A 16,690-nucleotide genomic window follows, 5' to 3' on the forward strand; every position below is an offset into this window, starting at 1 on the left:
TTTTTTTTTTTTTTTTTTTTTTTTTTTTTTTTAATTCTGTTTCTCCATCTCTCTTTCTCTATACTTTCTCAGTTTGATTTTTAATTCAGTTATATATATATATTAAAATTGTTTATGTTTAAAAAAAAAAAAAAATTGAAAGTCCTTAGTAATATAAATTGTATTTATATTATAAGGGTATTTTATGAAATAAGATCACAATACGATTCCATTCACCAACATATTGCATTGTACCAAACGAAGGAATATGATTAGATAGTCTATTCCAGCGTTACAACCAAACAAAGGAATAGGACTAGCTAATATATTCCCAGTGGTAGCTAATCTCAGTGGTAGTTAATCCTTTTTCAATGAACTAGACAATCCACGAACCAAACGAGGCCTTAGTTTACCTTGCTGACATGGCGGGTATATGAGCCACACGTGAAAGATACGTGGCTTAGATAAATGATGTGGCATGTTGGGGCTATATCATTCTTCTTTTTCTAATGTCAATAATTAAATTTAATTACTGAACATGTGTTTTTAATTATATAAATGGATCTGACGCGTCATATGAGATAGTTTTGTAGTTGAAAAAAAAAACAACCAAAAAAGAAAGTGGGGAAAGGGGGTTGTACATATACGAGAAGAGGAAATAGAAAATAAAATAAAGAAATGTTATATATCAATCACTCCAATCGCCTTCAAAGCCTATGTGGCACGGTCTCTCACATAGCATTTGATGCGTAAATATTGGTTTTTTTAATTTAGATTACCACATTACATAAATTGTGATGGATAGAAGTGATGAATAAAATTACTCAATAAAATAAAACAATGGAAAATTTTCACAAGAAATACCAATTGTTCTTGGCCGAAAGTCCGTTTTGGCTATTTTTAGAGTAAAAAAGTCAAATAAGTACTTTTAATTTTTAAAATTTTTTACCAAACATGCTAGCTTTTGTTTGGCACAACTTTTTAGATACTAAAAATATTTTTTAAACTCTCAAACACATTTTATGGCAAGTAACAACTCTCTTTATCTATATCTATTTTTCTCTTCATGAGTAGGATATTGATTTGGACGTCGAAGTGCCTATAATCAAATGACCAAAGGCCTAGTGATATCCTAGGCCTTTGGTCATTTGATTACCAAGAAATGACACCGTACATGACCAAAAAATGATCATGACAATGAATCAAAAATCTTGTGCTAGACTTGGTTTAATATTTTTTTTTGTATATCATGCTTGGATAAACACGAACAAGACATTGCAAATGTTGGGCGATAGGATACAAGGAAACAAAATTGCAAATGTTTTCTTATGCATTAACGGCATGACAATGAATCAATAAGAGTCATTTACAACAAAATCCACAAACAAATGTATTTCCCGAAATTGAATATTTATATATATATATATATATATATATATATATATATATATAATAGTTCAACAATCTATAGTCACGTCGCGATATTGGAACGTGATCTCCGTTAAAATGAATTTGAAGGATATCAAATTATCAGTTAGAATCTAACACAAAAGATCATTGAGAGTATAAATATGACTATGCTATTAATATAAAAATAATAATAAAATGTTATATGTTTTTAAAAAAAAAGAGTATAAAACAAAATTATAAAAAATTAAAGGTGGGGTGGGTGAGATACTTAAACAGAAATTGATAGGCCACCAAGAATGCAAAAAAAAAAAAAAAACAGTTTGGCCCTAGAGTTGGTTTTGAAGGTACTGAAATTTAGTTTGGGAATTGTTGGGCCATGGGTGGATCTGACCACACTATGTACCGAAAAATGGAATTAGTCGGCGTTATTTTTTTTTTTTTTAATTTGAAATATATATATATATATATATATATATATATAGTAGGACATGTGTCCTATTTGTGGCTCTACGATTTCTAAAAAGAAATTTCAGCCTGGCCAGCATAATTAAAGAATTTTTGAGAGAGATTGTTATCCAAAAGAGGATCTTCCAAATTATCCAATGATTTTTTTTTTTTTTTTTTTTTTGGGTGTGATGCTGACTAGAGATTAATTTGAACCTTATAAAATTAAAGCACGTGGGTGTAGTATTTCAGTGAGCTGGTTATATGACAAAACACTATCGTCTGCATGTGACTATACTATAATGTCGAATTGTTATTATCAATTAATTTTATCAATTTCCATTCAAATTATTAACAGAAAATTAATTTAGTCATACAAGCCAAAAAGGCCGATTTATTTATTTATTTTGTTTTATTTTATTTCTAAATAATCATTTCGTTCACAAAAAAATCTTACGTGAAACAAACGAGAAACAAAAAAAATAATAATAATAAGAAACAAAGAACGTTGGTATATAATATATATATATATTCTCAATTACAGTTTGACATTGAAGCCAAGTAGGAACGATCAGATCCCACACAACATTAATAATAATAAAAAAAAAAAATAGTAACAATAATAATAAACACAGGAAAAGTAATAATTAATTTAAGTGTAATTAACTCCTCTTATTCTTGCTTCCAAGCAACAAGGAAAAATAAAAGAGAACCCTAAAGAAGAAACCCCAAGCCACAGTAATCCACAGGCAATTCCACTTGCTGATATCAGTGATCCCCTGCTGCTTCAGAATATCCAATCCAGTGGTCACGCACGTGGAGCTCGTGATGTTCACGCCCAGCGTGCCGCTCAAGCTCTTCAGCAGCTCCACCTTCACCGTCTCAGGCACCATCCCAAGCGGCGTGTTGTCGAACATCTGCACGCCCCTCACGAAGCACTTGAATGGGTCGGAGAACTCGTTCTGGAGAACCCCTTCGTACGGATACTTCACAAGAGAGAGATAGTGGAACCAAATCCAGTAGAGCGGGATTCGGTCTCTGGTGATGAAGAAGCCGCTGAAGAGGAGGAAGTAGGCCAGGATGGCGACGACGACGGTGTAGCCGAGCATGACATGGGAGACGACGCCGGAGAGGAAAGTTACGAAGGAGCTGCCGGCCCAGAAGGCGGAGAGGATTGTGAAGAAGAAGAAGAAGAACCCGGAGAGTCCGCCGGCAAGGCCGACAGCCCAGAAGGTGGTGGCGGCGAAGGTCAGGGAGAGGAAGACTAGAGCCGGGATGGACATGAGGGAATGGGAGAGAACGTAGGAGGATCTCCGGTAAGCGTTGTAGCCGGTTTCTCTCATGAAAATGTATCGCTCTTGGAGGAAGACCGGAATGGCTTCGGCGCAGGTGTAGAAGGTGGTTGACATGGCAAAGGCGAAGAATCCCAACCGCTCTTGGACGCCTCTGGGGGAGTTATCGAGGCGCCAGAAAATGGTGGCTAAAATAATCCCCGTCACAAGCACGGCGCCCAAACGGATTCCGAAAAGTTCGGGCATTCGTTTGGAGTTTGTTATGGAGCGTTTGGCTATCACCAGGATTTCGATCCAGAATGGGTTGGCAAATGTCGGCACCGAAGATGCGAGAGTAGAGCTGCCGCCGCTGCTGGGTGCGCCGGAGACTAGTTTTCCTCTGGAAATGCTGGCGCTTATGGCGTCTTTGAGGGAAAGCAGCTTCGGGCGGTTATGGAAATTGCTGTTAATTTTTGTTTGCCATGATTTGTTGAACTCGACTAAGCTCTTGGTTCCCTCGGGATTTTCTTCGAGCTCGCGAATTAGATCGAGGGCGAATTCGGTTCGGTTTTCGCTTTCGGGTATCGGGTGCCCGAATTCGGAGAAAAAGAGGGGCAAGTCCGCCGGAGAGCCGCTGTACACGGTTTGTCCGTGGGAGAGGAAGATGAGGCGGTCTAAGACGCTGAGAATTCTGTAGCTGGGCTGGTGGATGGACATGACGACGATGCTTCCGCTCTGCGCGATTCTTTGCAAGACTTTCACGACCATGAAGGCGCTGGTGGAGTCGAGCCCGGAAGTGGGTTCGTCGAGAAACAAGACAATCGGGTCGTGAATGATGTCGATTCCGATTGAAACGCGCCGCCGCTCTCCGCCGGAGACCCCTCGGTGGCCTTCGTCGCCGATGACGGTCTGGGATGCGTTTCGGAGGCCTAGTTGGTCTATGAGAGCCAGCACTCTGGCTTTCTTTTTGGACTTGGAGAGCGAGCGGGGGAGGCGGAACTCGGCGGAGAACATGAGCGTCTCTTCCACCGTTAACATGGGAAAAAGCAGGTCGTCTTGCATGACGTAAGCGGAGATGGATTTCAAAAGCCGCGACTCCAGAACCTCGCCGTTTAACGTCACGCTCCCTTTGAGGCTCTCTTTGGAAATCCGATCGGCAAGGGCGTCGATGAGCGTGGATTTACCCGACCCGCTGGCGCCGAGAACCCCCATGATTTCGCCCTCCCTCGCCTCCCCCGAGATGTCGTTGAGTAAAATCTTGAAGTTGCCGATGGAGTCAAACGCGTCGTCGTTTCGGGAACAGCAGGACGGCAACGACATCTTCTGGACGATTTTGACGCTGTAGGTGAGGTTGTTAAAGGAGAGAACGAAAGGGTAGGAGGGAGGCACGGAGCTGCCGGCGTAGGAGACGTCGAGGACTCGGTGAGCCGGAGACTGTGCGTCTTCGACTCGCTTCAAGAGCTCTCCGAGCGTGGGAGAGACGTGAGGTTTGGGTTTTTGAGGAGGATTATTTCTGGGCTCCATTAATGTGTTGTCGACGTGGTTGAAGAAAGTGTATTTGCTGTCGGCGGGGAAGGGTGGCGGTGTTGCCGACGACATGTTGGGAGTAGCACACGAGACAGTCGTGAATTGTACGTTGTTGGGGTTTAGGCAACTGAATTTATACAGAGAGTATGAGAGAGAGAGAAAGGTTTGGTGATGGTGATGGTATATAGTAGGTGAGGGGAGTTGTGGCGTTGTGCCCGGTCAAGGCTTGAGGGAGAAGGATATCGAGTTGCATGCTTTTTTGTTTTTGCTACCTACACAGACGGTGTTTAAGAGCTTAAATGAATGAAATTGTATTATTTTCATTCATTTTTCAATTTTTTATTTATTTTTTTTTTAATTTTAATCTCATCTTGTTACATTATTTTTTTGAGCTCATTTTTCATTCATATTCATTTATTGCCTGACGACATAAGAGTAACCAAAAAATTTCGATTTTAGATTTCAAACAAAATTTTAAAAATACCCTAATTATTGTTGTTTTTTTTTTTTTTTTTCTTTATGTTCGTACGTATTGTCCGACCAGATCAGCAACTTCAGTTTCTCCGTTATGCGTCCGTCCACCTTACACTGTGTTGTGTCGTTCAGCTCCTCCCCAGCCACTGCTATTGCTTGCTAGTTGTTTGTTTGTATTTTTTGTTTTGAATAAGATGTTTCTTCTCTCTAGATCTGCCCTCATGAGTGAAAAGAAATAATTAGGTGTGAGTGGTATTCCTCACGGCTTGGATAATTAGGTATGAGAGGTTATCTCTCATGACCGGTTTAAATAAATTTTGTTAGGAAATTTGGCTACCTATTTTTTAGATCTAATCTACTTGAAGCAGATCTGCTCTTTAATTGCATTTGTATATGGGTTAACGGAAGATTGAAGTCATAGACAACACCTAATTGTAAGAATTTTTATTTGTACCTATGACCTTATAACCTCATAGCATATGGCTATGATTTTTGCAGAGCTTTATGCTCTACTCTCTTTTATAAGAACTTTATGCTCATGATCTTTAATCAATAAAATCCTTATATTTCCTTTTAAAAAAAAAAAGATTCCCTCAAATTAACATGGCAAGTTTGTCTTGCTAATTGCTATCGTCCCTGTTTGGGTGTTTGTCTTGCTAATATAATGGTGACCCGCCTCCACGTTGTTAAGCATTTAAGATTGTTGTCATCTCCTTCTCCAGGGCCGCCTTTCGTCGCATTCATAAAATAGACAATTAAGCGCGATATTTTTGCCCAGAAATGAGTCCCACACCGACGCAGGTGGGTCCTTTTCCTTCTTCCATGCAAGAAAACAATCGCCATTGGATTTTTATTACTATTTATTTATTTTCTTCACTAAATATCTTTCACAAAACCTACTATTACAAGTATATGTCCATCCCCTCACTGCATGGAGATCCGATCTTGGTATGTGTCAAAATCAAAGAACCAAGTACCATTTTATGGACAACTCTTCATCTCACTGCCAAAGTCGTTTATAGCGATATTGTTTTCTTGAATTTTGGAACAATTCTCTCACAAAAAGTATAATCTATATTGAGAAAATTATTTCCGTTTTTAAATTTCGCAAACCGATTTTTGAGTTTGAGTCTCCCTTTCTCAAATCGTCATACCTCCGCCGAAAGTTGCCAAAAGTCGCCGGCTATTTTCTGCCGTCAATCAATATTTTTCGTACAAGCCAAGGGCTGAAAAATGATTTTGTAGGCAACAAAAAAGAATTTTAGGTCGAAACTAATGGAGACATTTAAGTATAAATTAGATTAAAAACATGTGTGGTGAATTGGGATTTGACTATTTTAGTAGTAGAAGAGCTGAGGAGGTGACCTACGCCGCCTAATCTAATATTCACACGCCTTGGTTTCTTGAAGGAAAACCAATGCGGGAGATGGCGTGCGCTTGTGTATAGGGATTTGTTTGTTTGTTTGATTGATTTGTGTTTTAGCATATACTTCTTCACGTCTAATATCGTTTTCTTCATTGAATGGGAATTATGTTAGGTGTGGGTGTTACATCTGCTGTGGACCGACTGCTCGAGTGTTTATCTACTGTGGACCGGCTGCACGGTTGGTCTTTCTAGGCAAGAAAAACCACCTTTTAAGTTGGCCCTCATCACCTTTTGCCACCAATTTTTTATTTTTTATTTTTTACTTTTCCACCCCAAAGGTAGTTAACGGCTTTGTTTGTTTGGGTTCTAATTATTTTGATTAATGTTAGGTATTATCATTTTTTTTTTTTTTCAAGACAAATATGTTGACAAATAACTTGAGTAACTATCTCACTATATGACGATGTAGCATTGTCAATCTACCGTTTATATATATTTTTTTAACAATGTCTAATTTAACCGTGGACTAGCAATTATAGTTGGATAGTGGTGTGGACCGTGTAGTATTTAGCAGTACTCAAACATAAAATACTCCTTCAAACAAAAAATAATATTATTTAGTATATTGTTATACGACTGCTATACAACTTGATGATGTAGCAGTGAAAACCAGTCCTTCGATCAACACTTCTAAAAAATAAAAATAATATATAGCTGATTTTTACTATCAAATCATCCCAACTATATAATAGACTTATAACAATTACTCAAAATAAAAGAATAGTTTTTACATTTATATCATATTATCTCCCCTTGATCTGCTGACTCACAAGATGACCAATGGGCTTGACACTGGACAAATTTTTCTTGTAAAAAATTCTGGTCAATCCAGCTCACCCAACAACCACCCAACAAAAAGCAAATACGATTACGAGAAAATTTGAGCTCATCACAGACAAAATGGACTTGCGTGGGGCAAATGGGTCTTGCCCACCGTTTCCTAAACAATGGAGGAGTTTGTTGCTTCGTTGGTTGTCTGTCTTCATCCTTCTCGAACAAAGCTTATTATCCAAATGCATAAATGGGGAGCATGTGGCTCTTCTCTTCTATGTACTGCATTTCTCAAAATTCTATAGGGCCCAAAGTGCTCTTAACAAAAACACTATTGTAAAAAGATATTCCGTTTGTATTCTCTTTCCAGCCCAAAACAAATTGGAAAGGTGGAAGTACATCAGGTTTGTGAGCAAATGACACGTGTTAATGGGGGTTGATCACAGAGGTTGAAAAAAATTAGCCATCAAGCAGGTACCATCGTCATTCAAAACTCTTTTAACTCAATTTCTCACAAGATTTCTGGAAAACTATTAGTTCTACCTTAAAATTGATTTAGTAAACCTTGCAGTAAGCAATTGTTAATGATCTTTGTCGGAATGTTATGAGAAAAATTTCCACACTACAGCAAACCAAATTTTTAAACAAGCCAATGTATAATGGAAGATGTATAATACTATAGGCAGTTCTTCAGGGCCAGCCCATGTCTCATTTGCACAATGGGTTGAGGGTCACAGCTTTCAAGCTGTACAAACAATGCCTCTTGGAGATGCGTTTTCTTTTGGGAACAGAGGAATGGTAGAGAGGCAGTTGGAAAAACCAAGAACACATATTTTGCAAATGCATTGAAATGAGGCACAGTTTTAAGAACCAAACAAGTTTTCTCACTCTGTCTTGGGTTTCATTGTAGTTCTTGTATTGGATGCTTGAGACCCACTTGTGCATCTCCCTACAAACTTTAGAATCTCATCAATCACAATCACCGGCAATGCAACCGCCAAAACCAAGAGCCACTCGTTGAAGCTGAGGGGCACGATGCCGAATACTCGTGCTAGGAAAGGCACGTAGAGGATCAAGAAGTGCAGGCCAAATGAGACAGACATGGCCAAAAGGAGCCAAGGGTTGACCCATGGGGGCATTGTTAAGAGGCTTCCGTCCTCAGAAAGGGCATTGAGGGAGTTGAACATTTCAATGGCAACCAACACAGAGAGTGAGAGAGTCATGGCTTTCACCTTACCATCCTGGAAATAATCACAAGGGTTATCAAAAGAGAAGACCTGAGTTCCGGCTGTGAAGGGTGCAGCAGTAAAGTTCTTCCAAGATGAGCACTGCCCCCAGTTGGAAAGTTGGGAGTATGAGACCAGGGTGTGACCATCTCCACTGAGGTCGATGCCCAGGAAGGAACCATGAGTATACCAAATGATAAATATACCAACTGTTGCCATTCCAACATACAGCCCAATGACCTGAGTGGCAAAAAAAAGTTAAGTGGATAAATTACAGATTCAAGTAAAATTCTGAGTGTTATCAGTAGAGAGCGTGCAAATAAAAAATCCGAGACATAAGTTTGGAACACAAGAAAAAGGAAAAATACCAGATAGCGGAATAAAATCCAAGCATTGATTAGTGAGTCATCGCTTCTCCGAGGTGGCTTCTTCATTATGTCCTTATCTGGAGGATTGAATCCCAAAGCAGTTGCAGGTGGTCCATCGGTGACAAGATTGACCCATAGAAGCTGGACAGGTATCAGGCCTTCTGGAATACCTAAGGCTGCTGTTAGAAAGATAGAGGCAACCTCACCCATATTGGAGGAAATCATGTACCTGAAAATAGGGTTGGAACCACAAAAATACATATTGTCATCTGTTAGCATGTAAGAAGTATCTAAATTAAGTGGGCAAGATACTAGTCAATTTAATGAAACGAGATATCCAAGTTTTACATATTAAATTCAACAGAAAGTGCCTTTCAAATTCCCACTGATCTTGGGTGTGCTAGGGTTAGTTATACAACTTGACTTCTGTTAAGTGCTTACAAACAGATTTAGTAAACATCATCAAGCATAAATTGCAGTTACAACTAAGGCAGATCATAGTATTCATTTTTCCATAACCAACTTTTTGGAAAATGAGTGCCTCGTGATGGCAATACATTATAAAATCACAAACCCCCGTTTCTTTACCACAAGCTAAAGATGCAGCACACACTGAATTAGAAGTGGCAGTTCCCTATGTGTATTAAAAGTCATTTAAACTATAATAATCCACATCAATGAGAAGGCTAACATACATAGGACGTATACATGAGAGCCCCAACGTTAGAAAGGATACTAAGCCTAAGGGTGGAAATATCTGATAATTTCAAAGAGGACAATACACAGTATACATTTTATCATAATCACTCCCTGTTAAACAATTCTATTTTCTTATTGGTCAGTTACACATGGAGTCAGTAGGTCACAAACCCAACCTCACCCTCCACCCCATTCTTATGGAAGAAGTACCATTTGAGCCCAAAAGATCAATGTGAAATAATACGGAATCACTGTGAAGGAGTATACTGGTGTTGCCATACTCCCACCAAACAAACTAACTATGCCACATAAAGGTAGCCATGAGCTGGCAGCCCAGCCATCCCAACCTGAAGGAGATGAGGCTAGAACCAGGAAAAATAGGCCTGGCCTGGGATAAGCTCCCAATCAAATTTCAGAGTAGGCTTGGGTTTGATGAATTTAAGCAAAGCCCAGCCTACATATTTTGTTACTGAATCAAGTTCGATACTGAGTATCTATTAACAACCAAAACAAATACATCATACATGACTATAAACCAAAAGTTGAAAATGTCAAGCAAAGACAACAATTCAATTCATCAATTTATAATTCTTTTGTAAGCATTCATTTACTTTAACATGGCTAAAATGTCATTCAACCTGCTCAGCAGTCCATCAAAACCTACTTCTATCATTTAGGCTTATTTCATATCAATACACAGGCCACAAAATGGAAATAACTTTCACTCATCTTTAAACGCACATCCTTTGAAGAGCTTTTTGTTTTTATTTCTTGGATTGGTAAACAAACAAGAAAACAGAAGAACCAACCTGATAAAAGCCTTCATGTTGTTGTAGATAGCTCTGCCTTCACCAACAGCAGCAACAATTGTACTGAAATTATCATCTGCCAACACCATGTCGGAAGCTTCTTTTGCAACCTGAAAGAGATGAAATATAAACAATGGTTGAAATACAAAAATGGCTTTAACCAGGGAACAAAGTATTGGCATTAAAATTGGAGTCAACAATGGTACGAATTCATACCCCCTTATTCCAACTACTAGTGCATACGCAACATAAATTCTGTTATACGTTACCCACCATTTTGAGTCTGTCAAATGCATCTCATTACTGTCTATCCAACTAAAAGAATAATATCCAGTTTTTTATAAGCACATCATCTCTTGCTTCACTGTAATTCAAGAATTAATACTTGTGCTCTTCTCCCAAGAGGATTTCTTTTAATTAGTCCCCTTCCCAGCTGATTATGTCTTTCATTTAGATCTAACTTGACATGACATGTACCTCAAAATGCAGATATGAGAAAATTCTTTCCTAAAGGAAAAGAAACGATACCTCTGTTCCAGCAATGCCCATTGCAATCCCAATATCAGCGAGTTTCAAGGCAGGTGCATCATTCACTCCATCACCAGTCATGGCAACCACCTCTCCATCCTCTTTAAGCAACCTCACAATCTCTTGCTTGTGCCCTGGTTCAGCCCTAGAAAACAGAAGCCCGCCACTTTGTTGTAGATGGGACTTCGGATCATGCAGATCCATAAACTCTTTTCCTGTTATGCTTTTTGAACTTATGTCTTCCTTAGGTCCAAATACACCTATTTCACGACATATTGCTTCTGCTGTATTCTTATTATCTCCTGTAATAACCATAACACGGATCCCAGCTGCTCTGCAGTCCTTGATTGCTTGGTAAACCTCTTCCCTAGGAGGGTCCTATGAAGAGTTGGAAAAATGATCATACAAAGTTAGGTCATTAAAGAATATAAAGAGATGGAATGGGTAAAAAATGTGGAATTTAGCAATGTCATGACTTACCCTCAGGCCAGCCAAGCCAACAAAAGTGAGGTTACTCTCAATTGATGAATAATTGGATGGATTAAGTAAAAGCGCATGAGCTGGATGATCCTCATTACCGTCATACGTCTCAAACTCATGGAGATCATCTTTGTATGCAAAACTGAGACAGCGTAGTGCACTAGTCGACATCTTTTGAAGAGCTTCTAATATGAGTTTCCTTGTATTCTGATCCAGTTGTAAAACAGAACCATCAAGCAACTGAATCTTAGTGCACCTCTCTAATACATTTTCTACAGCGCCCTGCCACAATTTAGCGCTTCATATTAGAATTCTAAAACATTGTCAATTGACAAAGAGAAAACAACTACATAATGGTAAGGAAAAATGCAAAGTAATTGCCTGTGTTAAACATTATTGTCTAAATTTGGCAACATGAAACAAGCAGCTTTCTTTGCAGAATATATATATATAAGGCAGAAAAGCCACAGGAGCTTCTCTCTGTTTAAATTTTTATTTTCCAACTAAATGTAGAAAACAATCAAAAGCACTTGATTATACCCGAAGGCATGTCATTGCAATTGTGTAGACAAGTTTAATTGAACCACAAAATCCATGAAGGGATCCTTGAAAACTAGCACCTTATATACCTCTGATTATTGAATCTGTTCCTTATAACTGGGAAAAAAACTTAGGTTACCTACAGAAAGAACTGTTGCATTTAAGAGTGTAGGTACAAATAACTGTTGTGAACATCCTACTTGTCATATATTTCGCAAAGTCCTACCTTTTTTCCAGTCATTTATTCTACCAAGCACATCCGTCTAATAACAACAATCCTTTAACTATGGTTTGTAATTTACACTTTTATGCTTTGACAATACAAGAAGGCATGACTGCAATTAAGTTTAACTGAACCATTAAATTCATTAGAAGATTTCCAAGGATATCTTTCACATCAGACACCTCCAATTAAGAAGGCAAAACATTATCCCCGTTCTCAACGTTAACTTCTGTTGTATCACTATTATATTAGCTGCAGTTAAGAGAAAGGAAAAATCAGTATCCTCAACATACAACTTGTATGCATCTTCCTCAAAATCCTCCTCTTAAAGGTCATTAGTTCTACCATACCCGCCCCACTATAAATTCATACAAAAACCACTCAAGATTCTGGCATATTGCTTGTTCCGCGCGGTACACATCTGTCAATGTCAATCAAGTAATATAATTCATTTCCACTGTCTGTCTATTTCTGATCCAATTCCATTCCTATCATCGTATCTTGTGTTAGAATGGCTTTCAGGCTTCTTATCGCTTTCCCATCAGTGGCAGTTTAAAAATTATATAGAAATCTTCTGCACCTGACACTTTGGCTCTTTGCAAAATCTTCCTCTTAATGTTTAATTAGTTCTAACAATCACAGCACACTGAGGGCTTCCACACCATCGAATTACATGTTCAATATGATAAACCACCATTTACTCACACACACACACACACACAGTGAAAGTACCTTCACTAGCAATGACTTCTTCCCCGAACGTGAGTTCACAATAACACCCATGGACTTCCTATCACGATCAAACTCAAGAGTTGCAATACGATGTTCATATTCATTCCACAGTCGGCAGCAACCTAAATAATCATAAATTAAGAAAAATTAAGAAAAGAAAAAAAAGGCAGCCGATCACGATAACTAGGTTCAAACTTTTTCATTTCTTGGGGGTGCAGGGTGTGAAAATCAAGAGAGTTTTCCAGTTCCAACTTACGTAGTAAATCACTCCCAGTCGTTGACCTTTCATTTTGAAATACATCAGGGTGGCCCATCTTCTCAACTAAAACCTGAAACGCACAGAGGACAGATGCAAGTGGGGATATCAACAACAATTTTACTTGATTTTGCAGAGCAGGCGCATATCAACACAAAAGGATACAGTAACTCGATGTGCAAAAACTTTGGGGAACAATAACAAACAAAAGTGAATAGAGAAAATCAAAACATAAGGGTCTCACCTTTAGAGCTGCCTCAGTAGGCATTCCGTTGGATACATACTTTTGCTCTGACTGAGAAATGCCGGCATCATTGCAGACAGCAGCTATCTTTGCTATCATTTGAAGATTGGCATCCATATTACTGGTTAGCCAATCTTGTATTTTACCATCAAATGGATTGAAAGTAGTCCCATCAACCTTGAAGGTTCGTAGCCCATCAGCAGTACTCCCCATCGCCACAAGCTTCGCCACTGCCATCTGGTTGGTAGTCAAAGTACCGGTTTTATCCGAACAAATCACAGTCGTACAACCCAGAGTTTCAACGCTCGGCAGCTTTCGCACAAGGGCATTCTTCTTAGCCATCTCGCGCGTACCAAGCGCCAAGCACGTCGTAATAACCGCCGGTAAACCTTCGGGAATAGCAGCCACGGCCAATGCCACAGCAATCTCAAAGTAATACGTGCACTTCTCGAAAGAAAACCTGAAATTCCTAGGCCACCCATTCACATACTCCCAAGTCAGAAAGTACTTCACATTGATGAGCCAAACCACCGCGCAAATCAATCCGATTATCAGCGTTAGCGTCTCACCAAACTGGTTCAGCTTCTTCTTCAACGGCGTATCCTCGCCGCTCTGCGACGCCTCCTGAATTTGGTCATGCACCTTCCCAATCTCCGTCTCCATACCCGTCTGCGTAACCAAGCAAAAGCAATGCCCATTCACCACCGTCGTCCCAGCGAAAACCATACACCGTTTCCCCTGGATATCAGTGTCCTCCGGAACCGCCTTATGGGTCTTGTTCACCGCTTCACTCTCTCCAGTCAGTGACCCCTGCTCAACCCTCAACGTCGAGCTAATCAATTGCAAGACGCGCATGTCGGCGGGTACCGTATCCCCAACCCTGAGCTCAACGACATCGCCGGGCAAGAGTTCCCTCGCAGGCAAATTGTGAATCTTCTCGCCGTCGCGAATAACGGTGGCGTGCTCGGATTGAATCTCCTTAAGCGCTTCGAGTGCCTTCTCGGCATTGCTTTCCTGCCAAACTCCAACAATTGCGTTCACAATCAGGATCAGGAATATCACCAGAGGCTCCACGAAGGCCGTGATCGTGTCCCCGCCCTTCTGACCATCGTACCAGGCGAGAACAAAGGAAACCACCGCCGCAGCGAGCAGGATTCGGACCAGCGTGTCGTTGAACTGTTCGAGAACCAGAGACCAAATCGACTGCCCCTCGTGCTTCTCCAGATCGTTGTAGCCGTAGATCATGCGCAGTCTCTCCACATCGCTGGATCGTAGCCCAGATACCCTGCTCACTTTGTACTGTTTCTCGCATTCCGGAATTTCTTTAGCCCAGGCCGGGAACACTTTCCGCTCGGAGCGTCTAGGGCTCACAACTCCTCCGTTACCGTAGCCTTGGCCTCCCATCCCCATAGAAATCAGCCACCTCCACGACAATTTTCTCTAGAAAATCTAATAAACCTTCTAGATCTATTCATACGAATCCGTAACCGACAAATTTAAAGGTAAAACATATTTCACGGAGTAAGTTATAGAAGGTCTTTGATTCTTCCAGATCACCAAGCTCGGAAGCGGTTTCTAAACAGTCCTTAACAACTGTTTGTCTCTCTAGAAAGATCGGTGAGAGAAAAAAAGCATGAACAGTAAAAAAAATAAAAAAAGGAATCAACGCAATCAGATCCTTTAGATTCGAGGAATTGTACTTGTTTTCTCCACTTTACTTCCACAAACTCTCTCTACCTCTCCGTTGGTCTATTTGCATTTAAATAGGAGATTAAAAGCATTAACTGAGGATTAAGATATACTTTTTACGGAAACTTCGCCGTACCTTCCATATTAGTCGCTGACGTGGTTAGATGCGACGCCCGGCGGCATAGGGGAGGTTTATACTGGATGATGTGGCGTCTTTCTATTGGACAGGAACTTTTTTTCTCACTTCCTATTCGCTAGATGTCGTATTCGTGGGGTGGTTCGGTTCTTTTTTCTTTTTGTTTTTGCTTTAGTCAACATTTATTTCCTGATATACGTCGCAAAATACGGGTCAATCTCGGACGTCCAATCAGTTGACGTCATCAGAGATTGTAATTTAATGGACAGGAACAATTTCAAACGCAATACTCACATCAATCTCGAACGTCCAACTCGGTAGATCGTCGTTAGTGTAAATAAAAGGACATATACACCAACTCCACCCAAATCTTATTTCTCCCTTGTTTCCGATTCTTTTTTGTTAACGATTTTTGCAACTCTTTTCATTTATTAGTAAAATAAATGGAAATCCTAAATCCTAAATATGTTTCGTATAAGAATTTCTATCTATCTACAATGAAGATAAGATTAATAATTCAAAAAAAAAAATCAAATATAAACTAATTTTTATTTTTATCTCACATCAAAAGAAAAATTTCAACCAAAACTCAAAAAACATATCTTAAAAATGGTTATCATAGTTTGGGTGAGAGTTAATAGAATGATAATTAATTGAGAGCCCCTACTATCAGGTCTATCGTGATAACACCCATTTCGCAGCCTCCAATTATTATATGACACACTATCAATTTAAGAAAAATGTAAAAAATAAAAGTGAGAACAATCACATCAATTCAGATGACAAAAAAAAACTCATAGTTGGCAAGACCCATGCCATGGGTCTGGCCGGCGGTGAACGCCTCAAACCCCACCAGCTGTGACCCGCCTCAAAACCCGTTTTTACTGTCCCAAAATTGACTTTCTAATGCCTCAAAACCCGTTTCTAAAACATCAAAACCTATTTCTAATGCTTCAAAACCCGTTTTTTAATATCTCAAAACCCGTTTCTAATGCCAAAAAACTCGTTTATAATGCCTCAAAACTCGTTTTTTTATTCAAAACTAAAACTTAGAGGGGAAAGATTAACCCTTTAGTGATTTTATCACCCTAAAATCTAGTGTATTTTGGTCTAACTTATTTTTGTGCATTTTTTATGTTTTTGCTTACATGTTGGTTATTGATTAAGGGCTGCTAAAGGGGTTTTACCAAGATAAGTTTTCTCTAATTATATAAACTTTGTATGATGATCAGCTTAATGGTTTTCATTTACTCTCTTATGAAAACCTTTTTAATGAAAGATAAAAAAAAAAAAAAAAAAAAAAAATGGACGATCCATACTTGGTCAAATATATTATAAAAAGTTTGTTTTGGTTAAAAAAAATTAATAATAATCTGGTTCAATACATAATACATTCACACGTAGAGTACTCACCAAATGTGTGACAAGATATGTGTTTTTTTAATTGCGTTTAGCTAT

At 39.2% G+C, this 16,690-nt stretch overlaps 2 protein-coding genes across 2 annotated transcripts; both read right to left on the reverse strand.

Annotated features, from left to right (window-relative positions):
* Positions 1 to 2,474: 2,474 nt before the first annotated feature.
* LOC132162587 (ABC transporter G family member 20-like) lies at positions 2,475 to 4,903 on the reverse strand. Its single transcript, XM_059572847.1, has one exon. The coding sequence runs from the start codon at positions 4,701 to 4,703 to the stop codon at positions 2,496 to 2,498; it is 2,208 nt and encodes a 735-aa protein (XP_059428830.1). The 5' UTR covers positions 4,704 to 4,903; the 3' UTR covers positions 2,475 to 2,495.
* Positions 4,904 to 7,957: 3,054 nt separating this feature from the next.
* Positions 7,958 to 15,124, reverse strand: LOC132191455 (calcium-transporting ATPase 4, endoplasmic reticulum-type-like). The gene is made up of 8 exons (XM_059606472.1): positions 13,408 to 15,124; positions 13,164 to 13,236; positions 12,908 to 13,029; positions 11,413 to 11,694; positions 10,933 to 11,310; positions 10,405 to 10,514; positions 8,897 to 9,125; positions 7,958 to 8,768 (listed from the first exon to the last, which is right to left on the reverse strand). Exons 1-8 carry the CDS (start codon positions 14,815 to 14,817, stop codon positions 8,187 to 8,189), a joined length of 3,186 nt encoding a protein of 1,061 aa, XP_059462455.1. The 5' UTR covers positions 14,818 to 15,124; the 3' UTR covers positions 7,958 to 8,186.
* Positions 15,125 to 16,690: the final 1,566 nt, after the last annotated feature.

Source organism: Corylus avellana, chromosome ca9 (genome assembly GCF_901000735.1).
Source record: "Corylus avellana chromosome ca9, CavTom2PMs-1.0".
Taxonomy (NCBI): domain Eukaryota; kingdom Viridiplantae; phylum Streptophyta; class Magnoliopsida; order Fagales; family Betulaceae; genus Corylus; species Corylus avellana.